This window comes from Cinclus cinclus, chromosome 21, assembly GCF_963662255.1.
Source record: "Cinclus cinclus chromosome 21, bCinCin1.1, whole genome shotgun sequence".
NCBI classification, from domain to species: domain Eukaryota; kingdom Metazoa; phylum Chordata; class Aves; order Passeriformes; family Cinclidae; genus Cinclus; species Cinclus cinclus.
Genome location: NC_085066.1, coordinates 7,144,645 through 7,166,825, shown reverse-complemented (window position 1 = coordinate 7,166,825; position 22,181 = coordinate 7,144,645). Strand labels below are relative to the sequence as shown.

The following is a 22,181-nucleotide window of genomic DNA, read 5'->3' as shown; positions in this document are numbered from 1 at the left end:
GGAAAAGAACCGAGATACACATGAAAAATATGGGGGGCAGGAGGTTAGTGCACATTAGAAGGGGTCTGAGTTATTAGGCTTTTTGGGGAATCTGTATCTCTCCAGTACCTCAGCCAATGGGGAAAGAGAGGGGGAAATGCATCTGGGAAGTTAGGATTAAAAGGAAGCTGTGTTCCCCCCAGAATTTGAGACCCCCTCAGGGGAATGTCCTGTGGCCTCTCCCTTTATTCTAACAAAGTTACAGGACTCCTCTGTCTCCTTTTTAGACATAAACCTCTGGTGTTTGTGGATTAATTTTCCTGACAACAGGGAGAAAAAAAGGGAGAAGGCAGCAATATTTTAGGCTGTTCTCTTCTTCCTCTAAAGCCCCTGCACGAAGAGACAGCTGAGCCCATCCCCCCCTGCCCATTTCCCATTGTAGCTCCCAGGATCACAGCCCTGTATCCCAAAAGCCAAGTGGGAACAGGCCTTGAAGTGTAGCGGTGCAGAGGGTTGGAAAAGGGAGATTTTTGGGGTTTGGCCGTGCTGTGGTGGCCAGCGATGATTTGTTCCAGCGGGGCCATGAGGCTGGATGGGCAAATGCAATCTGTGGCATTGAGGAGGGTGCAGGAGGGCAGAGACGGAGCAGCAGAGCGTGGAAGGGAGTGTGAGGACGCAGGAGGATGCAAAAGGGCAGGGAAAGATGCTGCAGGGGACAAGAGGGTACAGGAGGGATTGGAAGGATGCAGAAGAGCGCTTAGGGAGCCAGCAGAGTGCAGGAGGATGATGTAGGACAGTGCAGGAGGAAGATGCGGGAGGGCGGTTCAAGGAGGATGCAGAAGGACAGAGCGGGGCTCCGGCGGGGCAGGAGCGGGCAGGGCGGTGCGGAGCTCGGCCCGGCCCCGCTGGGGCGGGGACAGGGGACGGCCGTGGGGCCGGCCCGCCCTGCCCTGCCCTGCCCGGCTCTCCGGCGGCGCCGATGGGGCTGCGGGCCTGGCTGCGATCGCTCGGCTGCTGCGGCTGCTGCGGCGGGGAGGCGGCGGCGCCCGAGAAGGAGCCCCTGCTCAGGTGAGACCCGGCGGGGGATGCGCCCACCCGGCCCCGAGCGCTTCATGTCCCCGCTGTCCCCTGCCCCGCTCCCCGCGCTGTCACCGGGCATCCATCCCCTGCCTGACCTTCCCCCGGCGGGATGGAGACGCTTCCCGCTCTCTTTCCGCCTTGCCAAATGCCACAGGGGCTGGATTCCTTCTGCCGGCCGGCGCGATGCCCGCAGGAATCCGCCCGCGGCATCCCCTCGGTGCTCCCCGTCCGTGGGGACGGGCCAGCGCTTGTCTTTCCACCGTGGGATTTCAATAGAGGAGCTGAGGCACTGAACAAAAAGGGGGCCGTGCATTTCTAACCAGGGCGTCAGGTCCCACTGCCGGGCAGCTCTGGGTTGTGCAGAGCTCTGTTCGCAGGCTGGGGTCACAGAACCCCAGAATGGACTGGGATGGAAGGGGAATTAAATCCCATCTTATCCACCCCCTGCCATGGGCAGGGACGCCTTCCATTATCCCAGGTTGCTCCAAGCCCCGTCCATGCCCCATTGCAGGGACGGGGCATCCATCCCCAGCTTCTCTGGGCAGCCTGTGCCAGGGCTTCAGCATCCTCACAGGGAAGAATTCTTTCCTAACATCTAATCTAAATCTCTCCTCGATTATGGAGTTTAAGACCGTTCCCCTTTGTCCTATCACTATCTGCCCCAGTAAAAGTCATTCTCCCTTTTCGGCACGGGAAGGGGCTCTGAGGTCTCTCTAGAGCCTTCCCTTTCCCAGGTGAGCACCCGCAGCTCTCCAGCCTGGCTCCATTCAGGGATGCGGGGGAGGAGATGACGATGCATAGCCGGAGCTTTAAGCGAGAGCTGCGCGTGTTGATCCCTGGGGAGCAGATGCTGCTCTCCTGCTGCCGGCCGCATCTGCTTTGTGTGCAGAGCTGGGGGTGCTGAGAAGAGCTGTGCAAGCACGTAAAGAGGGTTTGAATGTGGCAAAACTCCCTCCTTCCCCGATGGCAGCTGCAGTCCTGGCCCCGCAGAGGGTGTCACAGCCCCGGGATGGAGCAGGGCCCCAGGGAGGAGGCTGGGATGCTCCCGGCGTGTCCTGCATCCGTATCAGGTAACAGCAACGCTGGGGACACGCGGCTTGAAACGTCCTGGTGAAGCAGTTTCCTAAATAATAACCGGCTAATCCCAAGCATGGGGCCTCCAAGCCAGGGAATTGGCATTAACCTCCGGGCAGCCGAGCACACGCAGGGAAGAGGATCCTTCCTGCTGCCCACGGTGCCTGTCCCTCACCTGGCCCCTCGCTTTAGTAACACGCTGGTGATCCAATTAATGCTGCCCCTAAGAAGGAAAGACTATAAATTCGGGGAATTCGAAAGGCACCTGCTCTTATACACATGTGCCAGAATAATTGGTCTAATAGCCTAATCACTGTCCCTGCCAGCCCCAATGCTTGCTCCTTCTCGGGGGGCTGTGGGTTGTTATTTTGTAGTGGGGATCTTGTGATATCTTGCTGTCTGTATTTTTATTTTTACCTCAGTGCTGTTTAAAGTGAATAACTTGCTTGAGATTTCAGCTCTTTTAGCCGAGTTTTAGGTTTGGGAGCTGGTGTTGCAAAGCATCCAGGCTGCTTGGTTGTCTCTTGATTTGTGAAGGTGGAGTCTGGCTGAGATTGTGCACTCAGGATGAAAATTAACAAAATATTTGGGCTCCAAATGCCAAAATTTAATGTGAACTGAAAGCCACCTGGAGCAGAAATCCGTTGATGAAGTATTGGTACTCACTATTTTCTGGATAAATTCCACAGTGTGAAATGCTCCCTTTCCTTCTGGTCCTACTGAGATTCCTTAACCTGCAAAGCCACAGCTGTTCACGTGCTTCTTCTCTCCCTCCTATTTCTTCCTTCGCAACGATGCTTGGAAGAGCTGCTGGCAGAGCTCCCCGTGCTGCTGTGGATTTGGGGACTCCTGGGCTCTGCCACATGCCTTACAGGATGCTCCGTGCTGTGATTTGGAAATGGGAATGTGCTGGGAAGTGCCCTTCGAGCTGTGAGGGAGGGAGTGGCTCAGAAAAGCTGAGGTGTGGCAGTGTTATTGCTAGATACCGATGTTTTAAGTAATTCAAATGTTAAGCTTACTGGTAAATGCCCGAGTGGGAAGAAGCTGTGGAAGGCTGGGTGGGAGTGAACTCCTGCTGATGGCACAGCTGGCTCCTGAATGCTCCCTGCTGTCTGCTCCACCATTGAAAAACTGGGGGTTGTGCCCCTCCACACCCTCCAAGTTACCTTTGTTTGCTTGCCTTTAATGAGAGATTATAAGATATTATCTTTCCCCTTATTACCTGTTGCTCAGGTTTTCGGTTTGTTGAAAGTCTAATTAACCTTCCTGCTGGAATGCTGCTGGGAATTAGCTTTTCTCTATTTCATCTACGTGCTGGAGCTCCTCTTAGCATCTTTTTGTCGCTTAGTGCCATGGCACCCACAGCCTTACCTGAAGTTTATCTGGATGGGTTCCTTGGGAAAGGAATGGGGTTTGGGTAGCAAACAAAAGAAACAGAGGGTTGTTCTGAGGAGAAGTGAGCAGGGATTGCCAGAGGGTGGTAAGGCCAAAAGTAGTTCTCCACTTGTATTGTTCTGTTCAAGTGGCTGGACATCTTGATTAGACACTTTATGGAAATCCCCTGCTAAAAGTTCTCTTGGCAGAAGTATCCTTATTAAAAAATTGCACATCCCAATAGGAACATAATGCCGTAAAACACAGAACTGTCCCAGTGCACAGAAAAGCTCCCCAGCTCTTTGGGGACAGCCTTCCCAGAAGATGATGCTCAGCTTTGCTAAGCAAATAAAGCCTGGAGTTCATTAGAAGGCTGAGGACATTTCCATTACTAAAATAAGATGAAGCTTAATATCCTTGACATGCCTTGTCTGTTGTGCTCAGCACATCACTGCTGCTCTGAGGTAGGAGCTGCTGGGTTTGGGCACCCATGGGCATTGCATGGTTTGGTTTGAACTATGACTTGTCTGTGTGCTAAGGAAGAAACCTCTGTTTCCCCTGTGAGAAATGATGCTCACTTTTAGAATTTCAAAGCCTTATTAAACCTTAACAAAAGTAAGACAAAAGACTGAATAAGTGCTGGGAGCACAGGATTAAAATGCCATGAGTGTACTAGGGGAGGATATATTACAATAATGTATATATCTACAAAACTTAACATACACACAGTATTTATCCTTTAATTGTGAGAGCCAGAGCCAAGCATCACAGTACTCATCTCTAACACCCCCTGCTCCCCTCCCTCCCCTCTGACAGCAGCAGTGGGAAGGTAGCAGGAGCCAGGCTGGTGCTGACGCTGCCTGCCCCTCTCTCTCTGCAGTAACAACAATCCCTACGCGTCCTTCGGAGCCACCCTGGCTCGGGATGAGGAGCAGAACCTGTGGAGCACCCCCCATGATGTGACCCACACTGAGGCTGATGATGACCGTGTGCTCTACAACATGATCGTGGTCAGGAACCAGCTGGACAAAGATTCAGAGGTGAGGCAGAGTCAGCCCTCAGCTCCACCACGGGCCAGGGCTTGGGGTGTTCATCACCCCACAGGTTTTGGCAGTGCATGGTGAATCACAGAGATCTTTGGGATGGAAGGGACCATAAAGCCCATCCAGTCCCACCCTGCCCTGGGCAGGGACATTTTCCACTCTCCCAGGTTCTTCCAAGCCCCATCCAGCCTGGGCTTGGACACTTCCAGGGATCCAAGGGCAGCCACAGCTTCTCTAGGCACCCCGTGCCAGGGCCTCACCACCTTCTCAGGGAGGATGTTTTTCCTAATATCTTATATAAACCTACTCTCCGTCAGTTTGAAGCCATTCCCCCTTGTCCTGTCATTCCAGGCTCTTGTAAATAGTTTTGCCCCATCTTTCCTATAGGATTCCCTTCAGATAGTGGAAGGCTGCAATTAGGTCACCCTGGAGTTTTCTCTCTCTCCTCTCTCTCTCTCCATCCCAATTCTCCCAGCATTTTCTCATAGCAGAGCTTCTCCATCCCTCTGATCACCTTGGTGGGTTCCTCTGGACTGACACCAGCAGGTCAATGCCCTTCCTTCAATTAAGCTGCTGAGGAGACCCCAAAGTCCCCCACTGTGGCTCATGCAGCCACCAGGTCCTCCCACCTGTTCCATCACCCTCCAGATTTTATCCTACACCTGGTGTGGATGTCTCTGTGGCCACCTCATCCCTGGGATGCTTGGGGGTATCTCCAGCACCTGATCCAGGAAGAGCTGCCCTGAGGTGTGGTGTGTTTCTCACCTCCATGGTAGCCTTGGTTTCATCTCCCTCTGTTGTGAGAATCTCCGTGTTCTCCTTGGCTTGGATACTTTCAGGACCCTCCCAGGGAATTACCCCATCGAGCATAAATTCTCTCCAGAATAATTTCTCCCCTCACTCTCCATCCCCTTCAGAAACCTGTATTTTTGTACATCTTTGGTCAGCCCAAACCAAAGGTTATGTGCTTTCCATGAAGGAGTGAGGGAACACAGCAGCTGCCACTTAAAAACCAAGGAAGTCAGGAGGTCAGTAATGGGCTGCCTACGTGGAGGGATGTGGGAAAAGACACAAGGTAGGCTTGAGATGGAGACCAGGGACACAAGAGACTTCTCAGGGAAGGAAACTGAGAGGAGGAATAGAGAGAAGGGACAGAGAAAGGAAAATAAAGTGACAAGGAGTGGGAAGAACACGAGGGAGATGATTTACAGTGGCTAGGAAGCATTTGTTTCTCACATACCAGGAAGCAGGGAGATTCCAGGGAGGTTTCCCAGGCACTCATGGCAGCTGGAACATGCTTGGGAATGATGCCCTGCAACCACCACAACCCACAGATGTGTGCTCAGCCCCATTTCCTGCCTTCCCAGGCTGCTCTTTTGGTTCCATATTTCCCCTGTTTGTCCTTTCCATGGCCAGGCTGACGTTTGCACGGCCCTGGCAGAGCCCAGAGCTCTGCTGCCACTCCAGGGACGTGTCAAGTTAAATCCTTCTCCAGTGGGATGCAGGGCAATTATTGGGAAGCAGGGAACTGGCACAGCACTTAGTGGGAAGGGGGAAATCATGGCTGTTACATAAAGGCTGTTTTGCAGCCCTGATTTCCTTTGCTAAGGCACTTCAGTGCAAAGGAGATTGCAGTGGCCTGATTAGGAGCAGGCTGTAGCAAACAGTGACACATTTTTCCCCTCTCTGATTGCTTTCATGACTCCAGAACTGTTTGCAGGGAAGCCTGGAGGCTTCATGTCTAACTTCAACGTGACCCTACTTCATCCAAGAGTCTGCAAGAGTGTTAACTGTTTCACCTGTGATAGTCTGTGTAAACTAAAAGCCAGCTCTGCTTTACAAGGAGCCTTAAACTACAGATAAATCAAAATTACAAGTTGTAATTAGCTAAAAGAGGTAATGGAATCCTCGTATACAATTGGCCAGAATCACCATTTAATGGGGTTGGTTTTTGGCGAGTTTGATTTAATCATGATGTTTACAATGGATGGTTTTGAAACAACATTTTCATGGTGGCATGTGACCTTTACAGCTCTAACTGGAGATCTCTTCCCTCCCCACTGCTGCTCTCTCTGTATGGAGTTGCTTGTCTGAGAAAAGCCAGGGAGCTTCATCCGTCTCAAAGTGGTTGAAAGAAACAAGAACAGCTCCATTTAGGGGGCTGCACTGGTGCACAGGAGTGTTTGTGTCACCCTTGTTCAGGGGGCAGGGAAGAGCATCAGTTATGGCTGAGCAGGAAAGTGCTCCTGCCCCTGCATGTCCTAAGCCCAGTGTGCCTGCCTGTCCTAAATCCTGCCCTTTCTCCTGCCTCCAGGGTATCTGTAAGGTTTTTACTGGGTCTGAGCAGTTCTCATGCTTGCCAGAGGAACGAAAAGCCCAAAACTCACAGGGCTTCCTCTCAATAGCAGGGTAGGATCACATACTCTGCTTTTTCATGAAGTGCAACCAATAAAAAGCCTGAGGAGCACAGCATCAGGACAACAGTAAGGAAAGTTTTGAGGAAAGCCAAGGCACTGTACTCTTGCTTTGAGGGTGGCCCCTGGATGGGCAGGGGCTCTGCTGTCTCCTCTTACAGCTGGGAAATTGAGGCACCACAGGGAAGCCCAGCAGGCTGCTGCAGTTTCCAGCTGCAGCTCTTGCTGGGTGGCAGGACAGAGAGAGGCTTGGGCAGCAAAGCCAACATTCCTGCGCTTGGCCCCTGGTGCCAAAAATCTCTCCTTACTCCAGCAAGCATTTTAAAACTAGGCCAGATTGCAGTGCCCTTCCCTCCTAATGAGACTTCAGCTCAGAGAGAGAGGAACAAAAAGTCAAATTGCAGCACAACACTGAGCTGCAAAAGCCATCACCTGCTTTGGGGGCTGCTCTGCTCCCAGAATCCCCAGGGTTGAGCCTGTGGATACTGCAGGACGGAGGATGGAGGAGCAGTTTCCTGGTGTGGTACACAAGTGTTACAAAACCATAGGTTCTTTTCTTCCTGTGGTTAAAACTGACTGAAAGGAGAACTTCCTGCATTTCTGCTCCTTCATTTAACAAAGAAATTCTGGTGTGCAGTGCACTCACTGTGTGCTTTGCCATTCCCCACCTCTATCTCAGGGATTTCCCAGCACAGGGGTCCCAAAGAGCAGGTTGCTTTCCAGCCTGTGTTCTTTATGTGTTTGGCACCATCTTGGCAGTGTTGGTGCCCTCCTCTGGGGTCAGTTCTTTGCCCCTACTATGGGGTAGGACCCACACCTGATCCATGTGGAGCTATGTCTTCCTTCTGTCCCTGCTGGCAGCTCTGCTCTGGAAAATTTGGCAGTTCCACCCCAAACTCAGTGTGTCCTTAGCTTGCACAGAGAAAACCAGGAAAGCCATTGCCGAGGGGCTGGCTCAAGGGGCTGGTCAAGCAGATGCAGCCTTTGAAGATCAGAGCTGTCATCACAGCTTTTGAAGGCTGGGATCGTGTTTCAGATATGGAAAAAGTGGGGTTTTTTTTTCCCTACTCTGGCTCTGCAGCATCACTGAGCCTGTTGTAGGGTAAAATAAATCTGAGATCTGGTGGTGAAACGAGCAGCAAGGGCTGCACTGGGGTTGTTGCTGGGCTAATGAGTGTGAGGTGCACAGAGTCCCCTCCATGAGGTCCTCTCTGGGGTGGCCCTGGTTACTCCATGGCCTCTGCTGGGGTGTGTGGAGTTACCCAGCGTGGGCAGGGAGCTGTGCACCAGTCCTGGCTTCAGAGAAGGAGCCGGGGCTAGGGCAGCTGTGCCACAGCTCTGGGAACAGAAACTAGAGGTGGCATTTTCATGGTGACCGAGGTAAAGCCCTGCTCTCATGGCTTGCTGTAAATGCAGTGTTTCTCTCCCCTCTTGGCTTATTCCTGAGGGAAAGGTGGGATCATAAACCCCATAGCAAAGGCAATTCCTCAGCCTGCATCCCTGCCAGGGTCCTGGCTAGCAGAGCCACACTGGCATGATCCCCTTGAAAAGCCCATTAATGAGCTGGCAAGGCCTATTTTTTTTTCTCCTCCTGCTCTCCTACAGGATTATTCTTTTCTAAACAGGTTACAGAGAAGGTCAGAACTGTGACCAGCTGTTACTGGGGCCTAGAGAGGTAGATGGGATTTATCCAGGGCTGGGGAGGCCAGACCTGACTCTCTTAATGTCTGCATGCCTCTCTTAAATTGAATCCAATTTAAGATTATTCTGAGATGTTGGTCTCTAGTTTATATTTGTTGAGCTACTTCCAGTGGAGCCAGAGCAGGAGCATCCCTGGTACCTGCTTGGCCTGATATCTTGCAGTCTTTCCCTGATAACTCGGTTTTGACCTCATTTCTAAAATAATTCTTGAACAGAACAGTGACCTCAATTGCTTTTAAGATAATAAAGGCAATGGATTTGGTAGAGGATTGGTCTGGCCACATGAAGAAATCTCCCTAGTAATTAGGAAACTTTCATATGATCAGGGATGAGAAGCTGGACAGTGTTGCCTGTTCTCTTGGCACAATTTTTCCCAGAGCTCTAAATTATGTACCAGCCTGGCTTATTCCATGTCATTTGGCATTTGCAGATTTACTGTTTCACACTAGAGAGTCTGGGGAAGTTTTCCAGGTAAATATTTGAAGGGCTGAGCATGTAGAGAAGGGAGGCAGTGGGGTTTCCCTGCTGCTCCTGGGATATTTGGGGTTTTCTCAAGCCACCACTGGTATCTGTTGTGCCCTGCTCTGTAGGTTTAAAAGGCAAAACTGGCTGCAAAAAGCAGTGCTGGGAACTGCAACCTAATTTGGTTTTCTGTGGTTAACTCAGATTTTGGCCAAAGAGTCATCTTAAGGGATTTCTGAAGGGATTGCTTTTGAGTGCAAGGCTGGCATGTCCCAGAAGCACCACATGTTTGCTTCAGTCTCCCCCTGTGCTTTCCCAGTCTTGTGTGCCAGAAGTTTCCTCCTTGCCCCAGGAATTCCATCTGACTTCCCAAGAAGGTCGAGGGAGAGGGGTTTGGTGTGGAGCTGCCTGCCAGGTGGGCTGAGCAGCCCCGTGATGCCACCAAACATTCCCTGGTGACTCACAGGAGCTCCCTTCCCAAAGCTTCTGATGTTGCCCTTGCAAGGGCAGGGCAATCTTTGCCCTTTCTCTGCTGTGTAAGGGAGATGCTTTTTAGAATAATTCTGGGTGTGGAAAGATGCTCTTGAGTTTATTCCCTCATTAAAGGCACACAGAGAACAGCCCATGGCAGTTCAGATGTCTCTGCTGCAAGGAATTTCCTAGGAAAATCCAGTGGTCTCTAAGACTGATGGAGAGCAGAGTCCCTTTGAGATCTCAGCCCATATCATCCTGATAATCTCTGCTTCCCTAGTTCCTTTTCAATGGCTGGGAGCATCCTCCTCCCAGCTTTTTACAGAAATGTAAACACATTCAGCTCCATGCTCAAGCAAAAGAAATCCCACCAGAACAAGAGGTCCCACCCAGGTACGACAGTTAAAAAATTACCAAAATCATTCCTTTGCACAATCCCCAAATTCTCCATCAACAGGACACTGTCAGAGCTCCCCTGGGACTGAATATTCACCACATTCACTTCCATAACACAACTCAGACACTATGATGCACTAGAAAGCCATAACCTAGATTCCCTTAAAACAAAAATAGACAAGGGAAAACACACTGCTGTTAATCCAGAGAAAATCAGGAGCAGCTTCCCTGCATGCTAAGCACCGCTCACTGCTCTTAGTGAGGAGTCTGGCTCGTACCACGGGGTAAATCCCCACTGCCCTCAAAGCTGCTGCTGGGTGCCAGGAGGCCACATTTTGTGGAGAGGAGCATCCTTCCCAGTGCCCCAGCTCCCTAATTCACAGCGTGAAGCACGCCTGGGATCGCAGTGGCTGTCTGGGTGGATTGTGTGCACTAAAAGCCTTGTTTATCTCCGTGGGAGGGCAGAGACATGCAGCTATTCCCCACCAGCACGCCCAGACTGGCTCCCTCTCCTTTCTGCCTGTGCCAGAGGGTCACGAGAGGACCGAGGCGTTTCCAAGGAACCCCTGCCAGTGGGGACCAAGGCATCATGCAGTTTTTCAGCCTTTTTCTACAAACTCTCAAGTTTTCAATAAACTTCCCACAAAGCTTTAACACAATAACCCCCCCCCCCTCTTTTCTTTTTCACCCGGAGTTTCCAGCTCCCAGCTGGTGTCATGGGAGAGGAGAGTCTTGCCCCTGCCTCATTCCTCATTCCTGGTGCCTTGTGCTGGCAGCCAGGTGCTCTCCTGTGCAAACAGCAAAGCTGTTCTCAAGTGCCACTTCAGGAGAGTGGGAAATGTGCCTCTGGAAGGGGATTTTGTTTTCTGGGAGTGAGTGGTTGTGGCAGAGCCTGTTCCCCTGCTCTCCTGACCTGAAATCACCACTGACTTAACCCTGCTGGCTGCTTTTTCCAAAGTGTAATCTCCCAGGGCTTCCTGCAGCTAGTGCTGATCAGCAGGAAAACAGGCTTGGCTTTAAATCTCTGCAGTCGTGGCATGTCAGCCACATTCAGGGAAAAAAAAAAACACTAAGAAATTATCAAATCTTTATGGAATCAAGTCAGATATTTGACCAAGTACCAGAAAACAGTGGGATTTCTAACACATGGCCAGCCTCTTTGGTTCTTGTTTTTCTCCTCTGAACCCAGCATGGCCTTTAGGAAAATCTCAGGGTGACAGCACAGGTTAACACCTGTTTATGCTTCGGGAGCCCATCTAGGTAATCCTTTGCTGAGAAATTAGATTAATTAAGGTTGTTACTGGAAGGAAGTTATCAGGTGATGTTGTGACCCTGCTGTTGGGCTGCTTCTAAAAATGCACCCTTTGCAGTGTGTGCATTGATTAAACTCAGCTAGGAAGAGCTGGGAAAAGTGCTCCTGGTTTTCTTGCAGAACACATGATTTCCACAGGAATGCATGTTTATAGAATCATGGAATCATTTAGGTTGGAAAAGTCATCTAATATCACCGAGTCCAGCCATTAACCCAGCACTGCCAAGCCTATCATGAAACTTGTGTGTTTGTGTTTAAATGTGCTGGTGTGACTGTAATAAATAACCCCAAACCCTTTCCTCTTGCTCAGCATCCCTTTATCCAGCTCTAGAACTGGAGGTGCAGTGAAGTGAGGCATAAACTGCAGCAACTGGCAGCCATTAAGGGTTATCATGTCAGACAACTCCAGTTCAGCCCTCATCCATCCATGTGCACCTCTGTGCACCTCTTTCAAAAGAGTGATCTTAAAATAAAGTCTGTTTTTATTGTTTTCAAGTACTTTTGAACACCTGCCTGCTCCCGTTCATGCCAAACAGGGCTCCTTGTCTGACGGAGGAGCTGTTGTCAGCAACACCTGAGCTAAATTCTGTAATTCCAGGGAAACTGGAAGGTGTTTTGAACAGAGAAGACAGAAATGCTGAGCCAAGTGGCAAGCTAAATATTCTGTGTTGGTCAGTGTAATTTCTTCCAAGGACAAAGCTGCCTGGTCATGGACCTTCACACCCACCACCTCATAGCTCGGCGCCGACACCAGCTCTGCGCCTCTGGCTCCCTTCCTCAAAGCTGAAATTCCTTGAAAAGCAGCAGATTCCAGTGGCTGAGTGTCTCTCATCCCTTTGCTTTGCAGGAGTGGCAGAAGCTCAACTATGACATTTATACTTTACGGCAGACCCGGAAAGAAGTGAGGAGCAGGTGGAAACACATTTTGGAGGATTTAGGTAAGCTTCAGGCCAAAGGGATGTAATTCCAGTGGTACTGAATGTGAGATCCACCGTGGCTGAGGATGGGAGCAGCTCCACAAAATGAAGCTGGAGGGGAGGGAAGTTAAAAGGAGGTTGCTGAGTGATGCCCTCAGGTGTCCCATGTGGTATCTGAGGTTCCCCAGGGCTCAGGCACAGCAGGGACATCGTGTCTGGAGGCACGTCAAAAGCTTCTGAGCCATGATCACCTTCCAAGCCCATAATAACAAGCACAGTCATCCATTTCAAGCTTCCTTGTGGAAACCTTGCAGTGGGAGTTCACCCTGGCTTTTTCTAAACGAGATAAGCAGGAAGGAATGAATATTCCTTTCAGATGGAAACACAGATACATTTATTTCGTTTTCTTAGCCAATGGCAGCTGATCAGAGCTAAGCCACTCACCTTGTTTGCTCCCAAGTGGATTTGAAATATTCTTTCACCAAGTGGAACTGCTGCACAGAACCCCTCCTACTGCTGTTTCCAAGAGGTGCTGGTGGGTGTGATGGGGTTTTCCCAATTGCCTGGCACACAACATGTGACACTTGGGATGTGCCAGCACATCAGCTGGGTGACTTCCATCATGCTCTGGAGGTGGTTGGTGGCTGATGAGAGGAGGATCAGTGAATCTATTCTAGGATACCCTCAATGGGAGCCAGAGATGGGTATCTCAGCCACTCCTGCTCTACCTGCTATTCTGGCATTTGGGTGGGAGGAACATCATAAATCCATAACCAGGTGTCAACCCTCATCTCCACCCAGGTGCTCACACAACCTGTGCAGGCCAAGCTGGGGAGGGATCACTTGGCATCCTTCCACCTCTCACTGCAGGCTGACAAAGGTTCTCCCACATCCCTCCCACATCCACAATGGCTCCAAAGTTGTTGCGCAAAGGCAGGGGAAGCTCAAGGCCAAGGATCATTTGGCTTTAATGGTGCTAAATGAGCAACCAGATGTGAAACCTTCTATCTCCTGTTATCTAGGCCTCTGCTTTAATCATAAGCCCACCACTCTTACCCCATAACTGTTTTCATGTGAGGTGCATCACCACCAGCCCCCTGCAGCTGAACACAGAGTTAGTGGTAGCCATTGCATGTAAAGACCCCTGCATTCACTCTGCTCCGCGTTTCCTTCCCTGGATGCCCTTCCTGTAATGGATGCTGACTGCTATGGGAACAATTAGTCTGGTGTTCATCAGTGCCACAGGTTTTATCCCTGTTACCTGATTTAGGGAGCCCCACCAGCCCTGAAAGCTCTGGTAGCATCAGGAACATGGAAGAGCTGAATCAGCACCCTGGGTTGTGCATGTTCACACACCTTTTTTCAGGAAAGCCAGCAACAAACTTGCTGTGACTACTTTTGTGATTTATTTCCCCATGAGCAAGTTTCTACCTGTCCCACAGCCTGCCTGAGGGAGTGCTGTTTATTTTTTTAGGAAGTAGGGATGCAGCTTCCCAGGGTGGAGGGGGAATAGGAAACCTTCCAAGAGCCTGAAGGGCTCAGGGATGACCCTGCTCTTTCAAACAAATGTTTGATTTGTTTCTGTAACATCTCTTTCTCAGGTTTCCAGAAGGAAGCAGACTCCCTCTTGTCCGTGACCAAACTCAGCATCATCAGTGACTCTCAGAACATGAGCAAAGCCCGGGACATCTTGTTAAAGCTCTCAGAAGAGACCAACATCTTCCCGACCAGCTGGGAGCTTTCCGAGCGCTACCTCTTTGTGGTGGTGAGTACTCCGAGCACAGCTTCCCCCCAGCATCCAGCTCTGCAGGGAGCTCACTCGGGGGGAGAGAGCAGGTGAGCCAGAGGATGCCCAGATTCGTGGTGGCATCTGGGGTGATCCCTCAGATGTCGCACCTGGAGCTTGGCTGTTCAGTTTCCTCGGAAATGCCGGCGCTGCAGCACCATGAATTCCGCACCCCTCTACAAGTTCCGTGCAACTGGATGCTCCTGGTGGGAAAAGATGACACCCAATGCCCCAGAGTGGCTGTGGAGGGAGGGCCCTGGGCAGGGACGTGGCTGGAACATCCCCCGGTGACCACGGCCCCCCTTGTTTGGCAGGACCGGCTCATCGCCCTGGACGCTGCGGACGAGTTCTTCCAGATGGCCAGCGCGGCGTATCCCAAACGGCCCGGCGGGGACAGGGCGGACGAGGGCCCCGGGCCCCTGCAGAGTGTCCTGGCCACGGCGCCCTGAGGAAGGAGCGCACGAGTGAATGGATGAATGAATGTGCCTCTCCAGGCAGGCTGCTCTGCCCAGGGTCAGCACACGGTGCCCTCCTGGTTTCCCTGTGGAGGAGCGGGTGGGGAGGCCGTGCCCAGCGGAGTGCGCGGAAAGGCGGCGCTGGCCCCGAGGTGCTCCCAGGCACGAGGGACTGAGAGCTGCTCCAGAGCAGCCCTGGTGGGACACCACTGGCCAGCAGTGCATGCAATAGGCACGGGGAGGATCTGCCATGCGAGGAAATTCACCTTTCCACCTTCCTTTCTGTCCCCTCCCTCGAGCCTGCCAGCCTGGAGGAGCAGCGAAAGAGGAAAACACCTCCGTCGTCTACAGCTCTGTGACTGGGCCTCTTCCTCACCCCGGACCTCCAGGCAGGTGCCTGGGAATCTGGGAAAGAGGCAGGAGCTGTGCCAGGAGGACAGGATTTAATTCCAGGCAGCAAAGCCTTGGAGCAGCGTCACACTTGGGTGCTCCATCCCCAGCCATTTGTGGTTGAGGGATGTTTTTGTCAGGGGTCCTCGGCTTGACTTCTTAAAAGAAGGTAGAGTTTAGGAAGGTGCCAAGTTCAGAGCTGAGAATTTGGCTCCTGGAACGTTAGTTGCCCAGCATCTCATTCTGTTTTGAAAAGTTGTGGTCTTAATTGCCTAAAAAAACTCCACTACAAAGCTGCACATACTGGCAATACAAAAATCCTCATTACCAGCAGGGATGGTATAATGAACATCCTTTTTATCTTGGGGTTTTGACTGATAATGAGCAATAATTTTAAAAACACTGGACTTGATAATTTACAAATAAGTGGAAGTTCTTCACTGATAAACACGCATGCTGCTAATTGGCCAGTTGAAAATGCTGATTACAAAGGGCTTCCCAAAGTAGCAAACCAGAGCTTTTATTTGTTTTTACCTATGGAGTTGGAAAAAAAGATACATTTATGAGCTATTTTTGTTTGTCAGTCTTCCTGGGAAACATTTTTTGTCAACTCAGAACAGTGTGAAAGCTGAGTTTAATAAAGAAAATGTTACAAAACCAGCCTTTCTTATTCTCTCTGTGAACCTATTCAGGTAACAATGTTTATATTGACTGCTGATAGCAAAAGGGTTGGGATATTTGTAGAGCCTCTGCAGCTCTTTCTCCACACACTTTAAATTTCCTGTTGACTTCTGGGAGTTACATTTGCCAACCTAAGACCAAAGTCTTTGTAGGAGACAATGGGGCTCAAATTTAATTTCAGTGGGATTTGGCATTAGGTACACATTTCCTACTGATTAATTTTTTTCTAGCAGGAGTCCAGCTGCCCTTTGGAAAACCTCCCATGTTTTTACAGAAAATAAGCTTCGCTGCATGACAAATCCAGGGTTTGATTGAACAAATTGTCACAGAACAGAGAGATCCATGTTCTGAGGAAACACGCCACCCAAAACTCAGCCCTTGGCACATTGTCACTTACAGTGCTACCTGTTATTTAAAATCACCTGATGAGTTTGGAAACCTCAGAGGCAAGAAAAGAAATCCTTTGAGCTGTGCTGCTTTTTTTGGCCAGGGAGGTCAGCGTTCAGCAGTCACAGCTGTGGAACCGGTTCTGATGTCACCAAAACGCATTTGGTTGTAACTTTATAGGGCAGACTGCCCAAAAGGGACAATAATCAGTATCTCCGAGTGAGTTTAGCTGCTGAGATAAAGCCCCGTGTGGCCAAAGCGTTGAGTTTCTGAGTGCAGCCACAAGGAGGAGCAGGAATTTGCCAGGAGCGTTGGTTCAGAGCTTTCCACACTGGGCTCAGAATTTGTGTTTGTGGACCAACCACGACAGGAACAGAAAAAAACCTGTCAGTCCCAGCACTCAGAAAAAACTGGTTATAGGGTATCCTGGAGATATTGCAGAACAGCCTTTCGTGAAGTAGAAGGATGCAGTGCTTTGGAAAATCTGCAACTTGAGAAATGGTAGAAACCAGCAGAAATTGTTTCCATATAGATCCAAGCTCAAGTTGGTCACTCTGTCCACCTCCATAGGAAATATCCTTTCATGCACTTGGGATAGGAGACCAAAAAACCCTATTTCAATTAGCAAAATGCAGGGAGTAATTTGCCTTTTCTAAATTCCATGGAAAATACCAGGGAGATGCACAACTCCTGGAATTCCTGCCCTGAGAGAGCAATTCCCCTTTTCACTGGAAGCAATTTGGGATTTGATGCACCACCCACACCTCCAGCTGCCATTCAGGTGGGCTTGGGCCCCCCACCCGATATCTGGGGAGATGATTTGGGCATACTGCATGTCCCAGGTGCCACTGGGGAGCCAAACCCCAGGTCATTCCTCCCCTGTGCTGTGCACTGGTGGGGTCACACCCTGAGTGCTGTGTGCAGTCCTGTCCCCTCAGTTTAGGGAGGACATTGAGACACTTGGGCACATCCAGAGGAGGCAACGAGGCCGGTGAGGGGCTTGGAACACAAACCCTGTGAGGAGCAGCTGAGGGAGCTGGGGTTGTTCAGCCTGGAGAAAAGGAGACTCTGGGGTGACCTCATCACTCTCTCCAGCTCCCTGAAAGGTGCCTGTGCTCAGGTGGGGTTGGTCTCTTGTCCAGGCACCACTGACTGAATGACAGGACACAGTCTCAGGCTGTGCCAAGGAAATACAGGTTGGATGTCAGGAAAAAGTGATCAAGTTCTGGAGTGGTCTGCCCAGGGAGGTGTTGGAGTCCCCTGGATGTGTTATAAAAAGACTGGATGTGGCACTCAGTGCCATGGTTTATTTGAGGTATTAGGGCATGGGTTGGACTTGACAATCTTGGAGGTCTCTTCCAACCTGGTTATTCTGTGAATTCTATGATCCTGTGACCCCTGCCCATGTCCAGGGAATGTTCCAGCAGCCGCCTGGGAAGTGGTGGCTGTAGGACAGCCCAGCGAACACCAGATGCCACTGTTCCCTCAGCATGGGAAAAATCCTGTTTACAAGGCAGGGGAAATATTCCCAACCTTTTCTTGCGTGCACTGAGCCTCCTGAGCCTGCAAGAACTGGCTCTCTGTTAAAGGTTGGGGCTGAGGCATTCAATAATGACTCTGGAGATGGTGCTGAGCCCATCTCTCTTCCAGGGCTGGGGCCAGGGCCTCTGCTCCTGCTGGGAAGTGCCACTTGGCCTGAGGCTGGCTGCTGCAGGGATTAGCATGTTCACTAAGAATATTTATTTTTCTAAGTAGAGGGTGATTTTGGTATCCCTTCCTCCAATCAGGAAAGGAAAAATAGCAAGAATTCTTTGAAATGAGTGATGTGAGGGGCTTTAAAGTGCATCTGGGTTCACTTGGCTTTCAGAGACTTCCGCCCCCCTCCCCAACTTGGCATTGCATTTAGCTAATATTTCATCAGAAAAGACAGAAAGAATAAATTGACTATTTTTTTTCTTTTTTTAAATTCATAAGCCATGGTTATGCTTCACTTGGATTTCTTTTCCTAGAATCCTGGAACCATAGGATGGTTTGGTTTAGGAGAGACCTTAAAGATGTTCTACCCCCTGCCATGGGCAGGGTCACCTTCCACTACCTCAGGTTGCTCCAAGCCCTGTCAAACCTGGCCTGGAACAATTCCAGGGATGGGGGGCAGCCACAGCTTCTCTGGGCAAAATATTTTAATATTTTTTGATCATGGAGAGCAGCACTGAAGTTCCCTTCCTCCAAATTAAAGTAAGAAATAAGCAAAGTGCAATTAATAGATATAAGCTAGAAAAAAATCAATTTACAGACCATGTTGACTGTGCATATGCACATGTGGTTTCTTCTTTGTATTCCAAGTTTTCCTAGGAAATACATCCTGAATTCGGCAGGATGAGGAAAAAAAAAATCCCCAAAGCCTGGTGAAAATTCAGCTGCGAGATGTAAGACAAGCAGAAGGTGGCAGTGCAGGTGTTCGGTAAAGGCTGGAGCAGCAGCAGAAAAGGAGATGGGATGCAGTGGCCTGGAAGGAGTCTGGCTTATCCATTTTACTTGTTAGGGATGTAAATCACAACCCAAGTTCTGATAAATAATAAGAATGGACACGGGAAAGAAAACTGTCATCTTTTAAATTTCAGCTGTAGGAAAAATTACCATTTCAAACTGCTCAGTTTCAATCATTTCTAACGTTAGAAATTCCAACATTTACACACTCTTCCTGGAGGGAAAGCATGTACTTTTCTGGTCTAATGAGGATCAGTAACATTGAGTGACTGGCCACAAAGTAGCTCTCCAGAAGCATTCCTTTGAAGACCTGCAACCATTTTTGTGTGGGGAGTCCTTGCCAAGCAAGTTATGGATTATCAAAACCATTTTTTTGCCTTACAAATCACAGACCTTGCGGACACATCCATAGGGAAGCTGTCCTTGCACAGGGGAGACCGTGGAGAAATCTCTTAATAAAAGCCCTAAGGAAATACTGACAGGGTAAAAGCTTGGATGTTTTGCCTGTCTTGTTTGGTCTGATGAAATGTGCCACTCTCTCTGTAAGCCTTCTCCTCACTCTTAGGGAGGACAGCGGTGTCTCAGAGTCATAATAAATTCAAGTGAATATTTTGTTGGACTTGGATCAGGAAAGGGAGACAATGGAGGCTGTGGGTGCCCTTCATAGGATTTCAGCAGCATTAGAACAAACAGATTTAGGCAGCCAAAGATAGAGATAGACAGAGATATATAGAGATAGATTATATAGATACAGATTAGAGATAGATATAGATATATAGATACAGATTAGATTTAGATATAGATATAGATATAGATATAGATATAGATATAGATATAGATATAGATATAGATATAGATATATTAGATATAGATAGAGCCACATGGCTGGGTGGGGCTTGGAGCAACCTGGGCTAGCAGGAGATGTCCCTGCCCATGGAACAAGGTGGGCTTGGAGGCTCCTTCCAAGCCAAACCATTCTGTGATCTCAAAGCAAAGGCAAGAGGGAAGCAAATGGAGGCACAGGCAGTGCCCAAGGGGAGGGCAGAGCATTTATTTGCTGTGTGCAGAGGGTACAGCACTGGTGCCAGAATCTGTGCAGCGTCATCTGGGTAGCAGCAACAGGATGAAATGTGTTTGTGCATGCCCCAGTAACCACCAGCAAAACCCCTGCCCAAGGAGAGTCAGAAAGAAGAGAGATTTATGAAAGGATGTGTTACTAAAAGTTTATCCTTCCCAGAGTGGCAGCTTTATATCTTAAACTGCTGGGATTCTTTCCACTGGCTTGAACTGGGTTTGAGTCAGACTTTGGAGACACAAACATCAGAGCAAGTCCAGACACCACTGGAGTCATAAACAAACCTCCCGCCAGCTGCCCATCTACTCTTTTTCTGCATCAAAGTCACAAAAATAACAAATATGGTTCCTGAGGAGGCTTTTTACAAAGATGAGAGGATCTACCTGTACTTCCCTAAAGGATGAAAATAAAGCCAAAGCCATTTGTCACAGCCAAGGGATCACAAGGAAAATTCAGATTGGAGAAGACCTCAGGAGGTTCTCTTAGCCAACTTCCTCCTTGCTTGAAATCACCTTCTCTCTCCTTTTGAAAATAGCATGAGCAACTTGTATGAAAAACATTGTTGTCATACACACTGTTTCATCTCTCCCAAGTAGTGCTGGTTGGTACAAAGAAAATAAATTTCTTTTTTGTTTGAATTAAGAGAAATAGAAGATCTGTGAAACCCATCTGGAAGGCGGGTTTGGAATGGATTAATCCCTCCATGAGAAACACTGCTTTGATACCTGCAACTCAAGTGACCATGGGTAGCTTTAAACATGCATTTTCCCATCCCTCCTTAGGTGAAGGAGCTGGAGGGAGAAGGGATGGGAGCCTGGAGCCACCCAAGGCAAATCAGCCAGCCTGTGATGTGGCCAGAGGGGGATTGGTCAGCAGGGAGCCAGCAGCACCCACAGGGTCAGCAGTTCCCCTGAGCCTTCTGGGCATGAAGGGGGAGGAAGGAAGGGATCCGTGTTATCTCAGTGACTGGGAGTTGGCCTGGGATCTGGAAACTCAGCTGCCATTCCCAGACATGCCCCATCTGCCTCTGCCCCTCAGGTCAACCAAAACTAGCATGGGGAAGTTGTTCCTCCTAGAATTGGTGGCAAAATGCTCTTCATGTGCTGGAGGTATTGTCAAAGTCTTGATGTTTCTGCATCTGTCTTCAAGTAAAGCTTTGTATCTCTAAAATGTTCACAACGCCATTATCCAAAAGACTCTGCTATAATACTTTCAAGATGTTTTGCTTCAATTTTGACTTTTTTTTTAATATAATGTTCTCCAGCTTTTCAATATAAGCCAAATCAAGCATTGTTTCTATCCATAAAATAGCATTTCAAATTTAGATCACAGCAGTGCTGAACCTGTTGGATTCTTTCTAAATTCAGGGGAATACCTATTCCCCCAAATAGCTTCAATTCTGATAAATCATCATTTCCAGACAGAATACCAGTTACTTTAGTTTTAAGTCCTAACCCTGTCCAGTAATTAATTCTTTTTGTGATCTGCTTGGGGATGCACTAACACAGTGTGCTGCACAGCTGTCAGGAACATCCCAGTTATTTTTCAAGGGAAAATTACATTTCAAAACAAAAGGTAAGGGCATCTTTTAATCATTTTGACTGTGTTTAAATGAGATCACCAAGAGAGACTATAGCTCTGCACAGACATGTGCAGGCATGCCTAGGAATTTGGCTTGCCTGCAGTTTATCTGTCCCAATTAAAGGCAGATGCAGCCTTTTGCTTCCATGGACATTTATGAATTGGCAGATGTGCTAACAGGGAGAGAGCTCACACACAGCAACTAGTCCTGATCTAATCACACACATTCTTAGAGTGCTGTTTGGCTCCAGCTTGCCCAAGTGCACAAATATTTTCAGTTTTCCTTCCTACCTCCTTGGATAAGATGCAGTGCAGGTATCACCCAAGTCTGGGTAATCAGGCAGTTTGCAGTTTATGTCTCTTCTCCCCTGTCTGTGGTTAAAGAGGGGAATTACAGGATGGACAAAGTGGCTTAGGCTCCAATTCTGCTTTACAGATGAGAAGGAGCTTCCCCGGAGTACCTGCAAACATACTGGGAATGCTGGCGAGTGGCTCAGAAAGCCCAGCAGGAGGGAGTTCACTGGAGCTGAGCACCTTGATTCCCACACTGAGTGCTGGGGGGATACCCTGCTGATGGGCACTTCAGGTACCTGGGGAAGCTGCCCAGGCTGCAGCTTTGATGGAGCAGGGACAGCAGGAGACAGCGAGACCCGACCAACTCCCCTGCAGCCCTGGTGTCACCCATAAGGCAAATTTGAGCCAGACACACACAGAGGTCAAACACTGCCAGCTCCTCTCAGCAGGACCTGCTCCTCGAACAGCAGCAGTGCACAGAAAACTCCATTTCCAGAGGCAAACCCTTGGCTCGTGCATCCAGCCACCCTGGATGTGAGCCAGCACAAACCCCTCCAGGCAGAGCTGGCACACAAGCGGGATGTCTCGAGGTAAGCTCTGTGCAGTTTTTGTTCCTGTGCTCAGAAATACCCCTTGCTAACGCTAAATTCTCTGCGAGTTACTCATATTATCAGGTGTTTCAAGAAGTCTCACAGCAACTGCAGAGCACATGCAGGACCAGAGGGCTCTTTGCCATCCTCCCCAGCCCTTATTTTTCTTAACAATGACAAATTACATCTCTACCCACCATTTTTTTCAGCTTCTTTGCTTACCTTTATTATT

General features: G+C 49.4%; 1 protein-coding gene across 1 annotated transcript; it reads left to right on the top strand.

Moving 5' to 3' along the window:
* The first annotated feature begins 958 nt into the window (after window positions 1-958).
* MREG (melanoregulin) lies at window positions 959-14,458 on the top strand. Its single transcript, XM_062506638.1, has 5 exons — window positions 959-1,047; window positions 4,388-4,547; window positions 12,154-12,244; window positions 13,825-13,988; window positions 14,324-14,458. The coding sequence occupies exons 1-5, from the start codon at window positions 959-961 to the stop codon at window positions 14,456-14,458; spliced, it is 639 nt and encodes a 212-aa protein (XP_062362622.1).
* The last annotated feature ends 7,723 nt before the right edge of the window (window positions 14,459-22,181 follow it).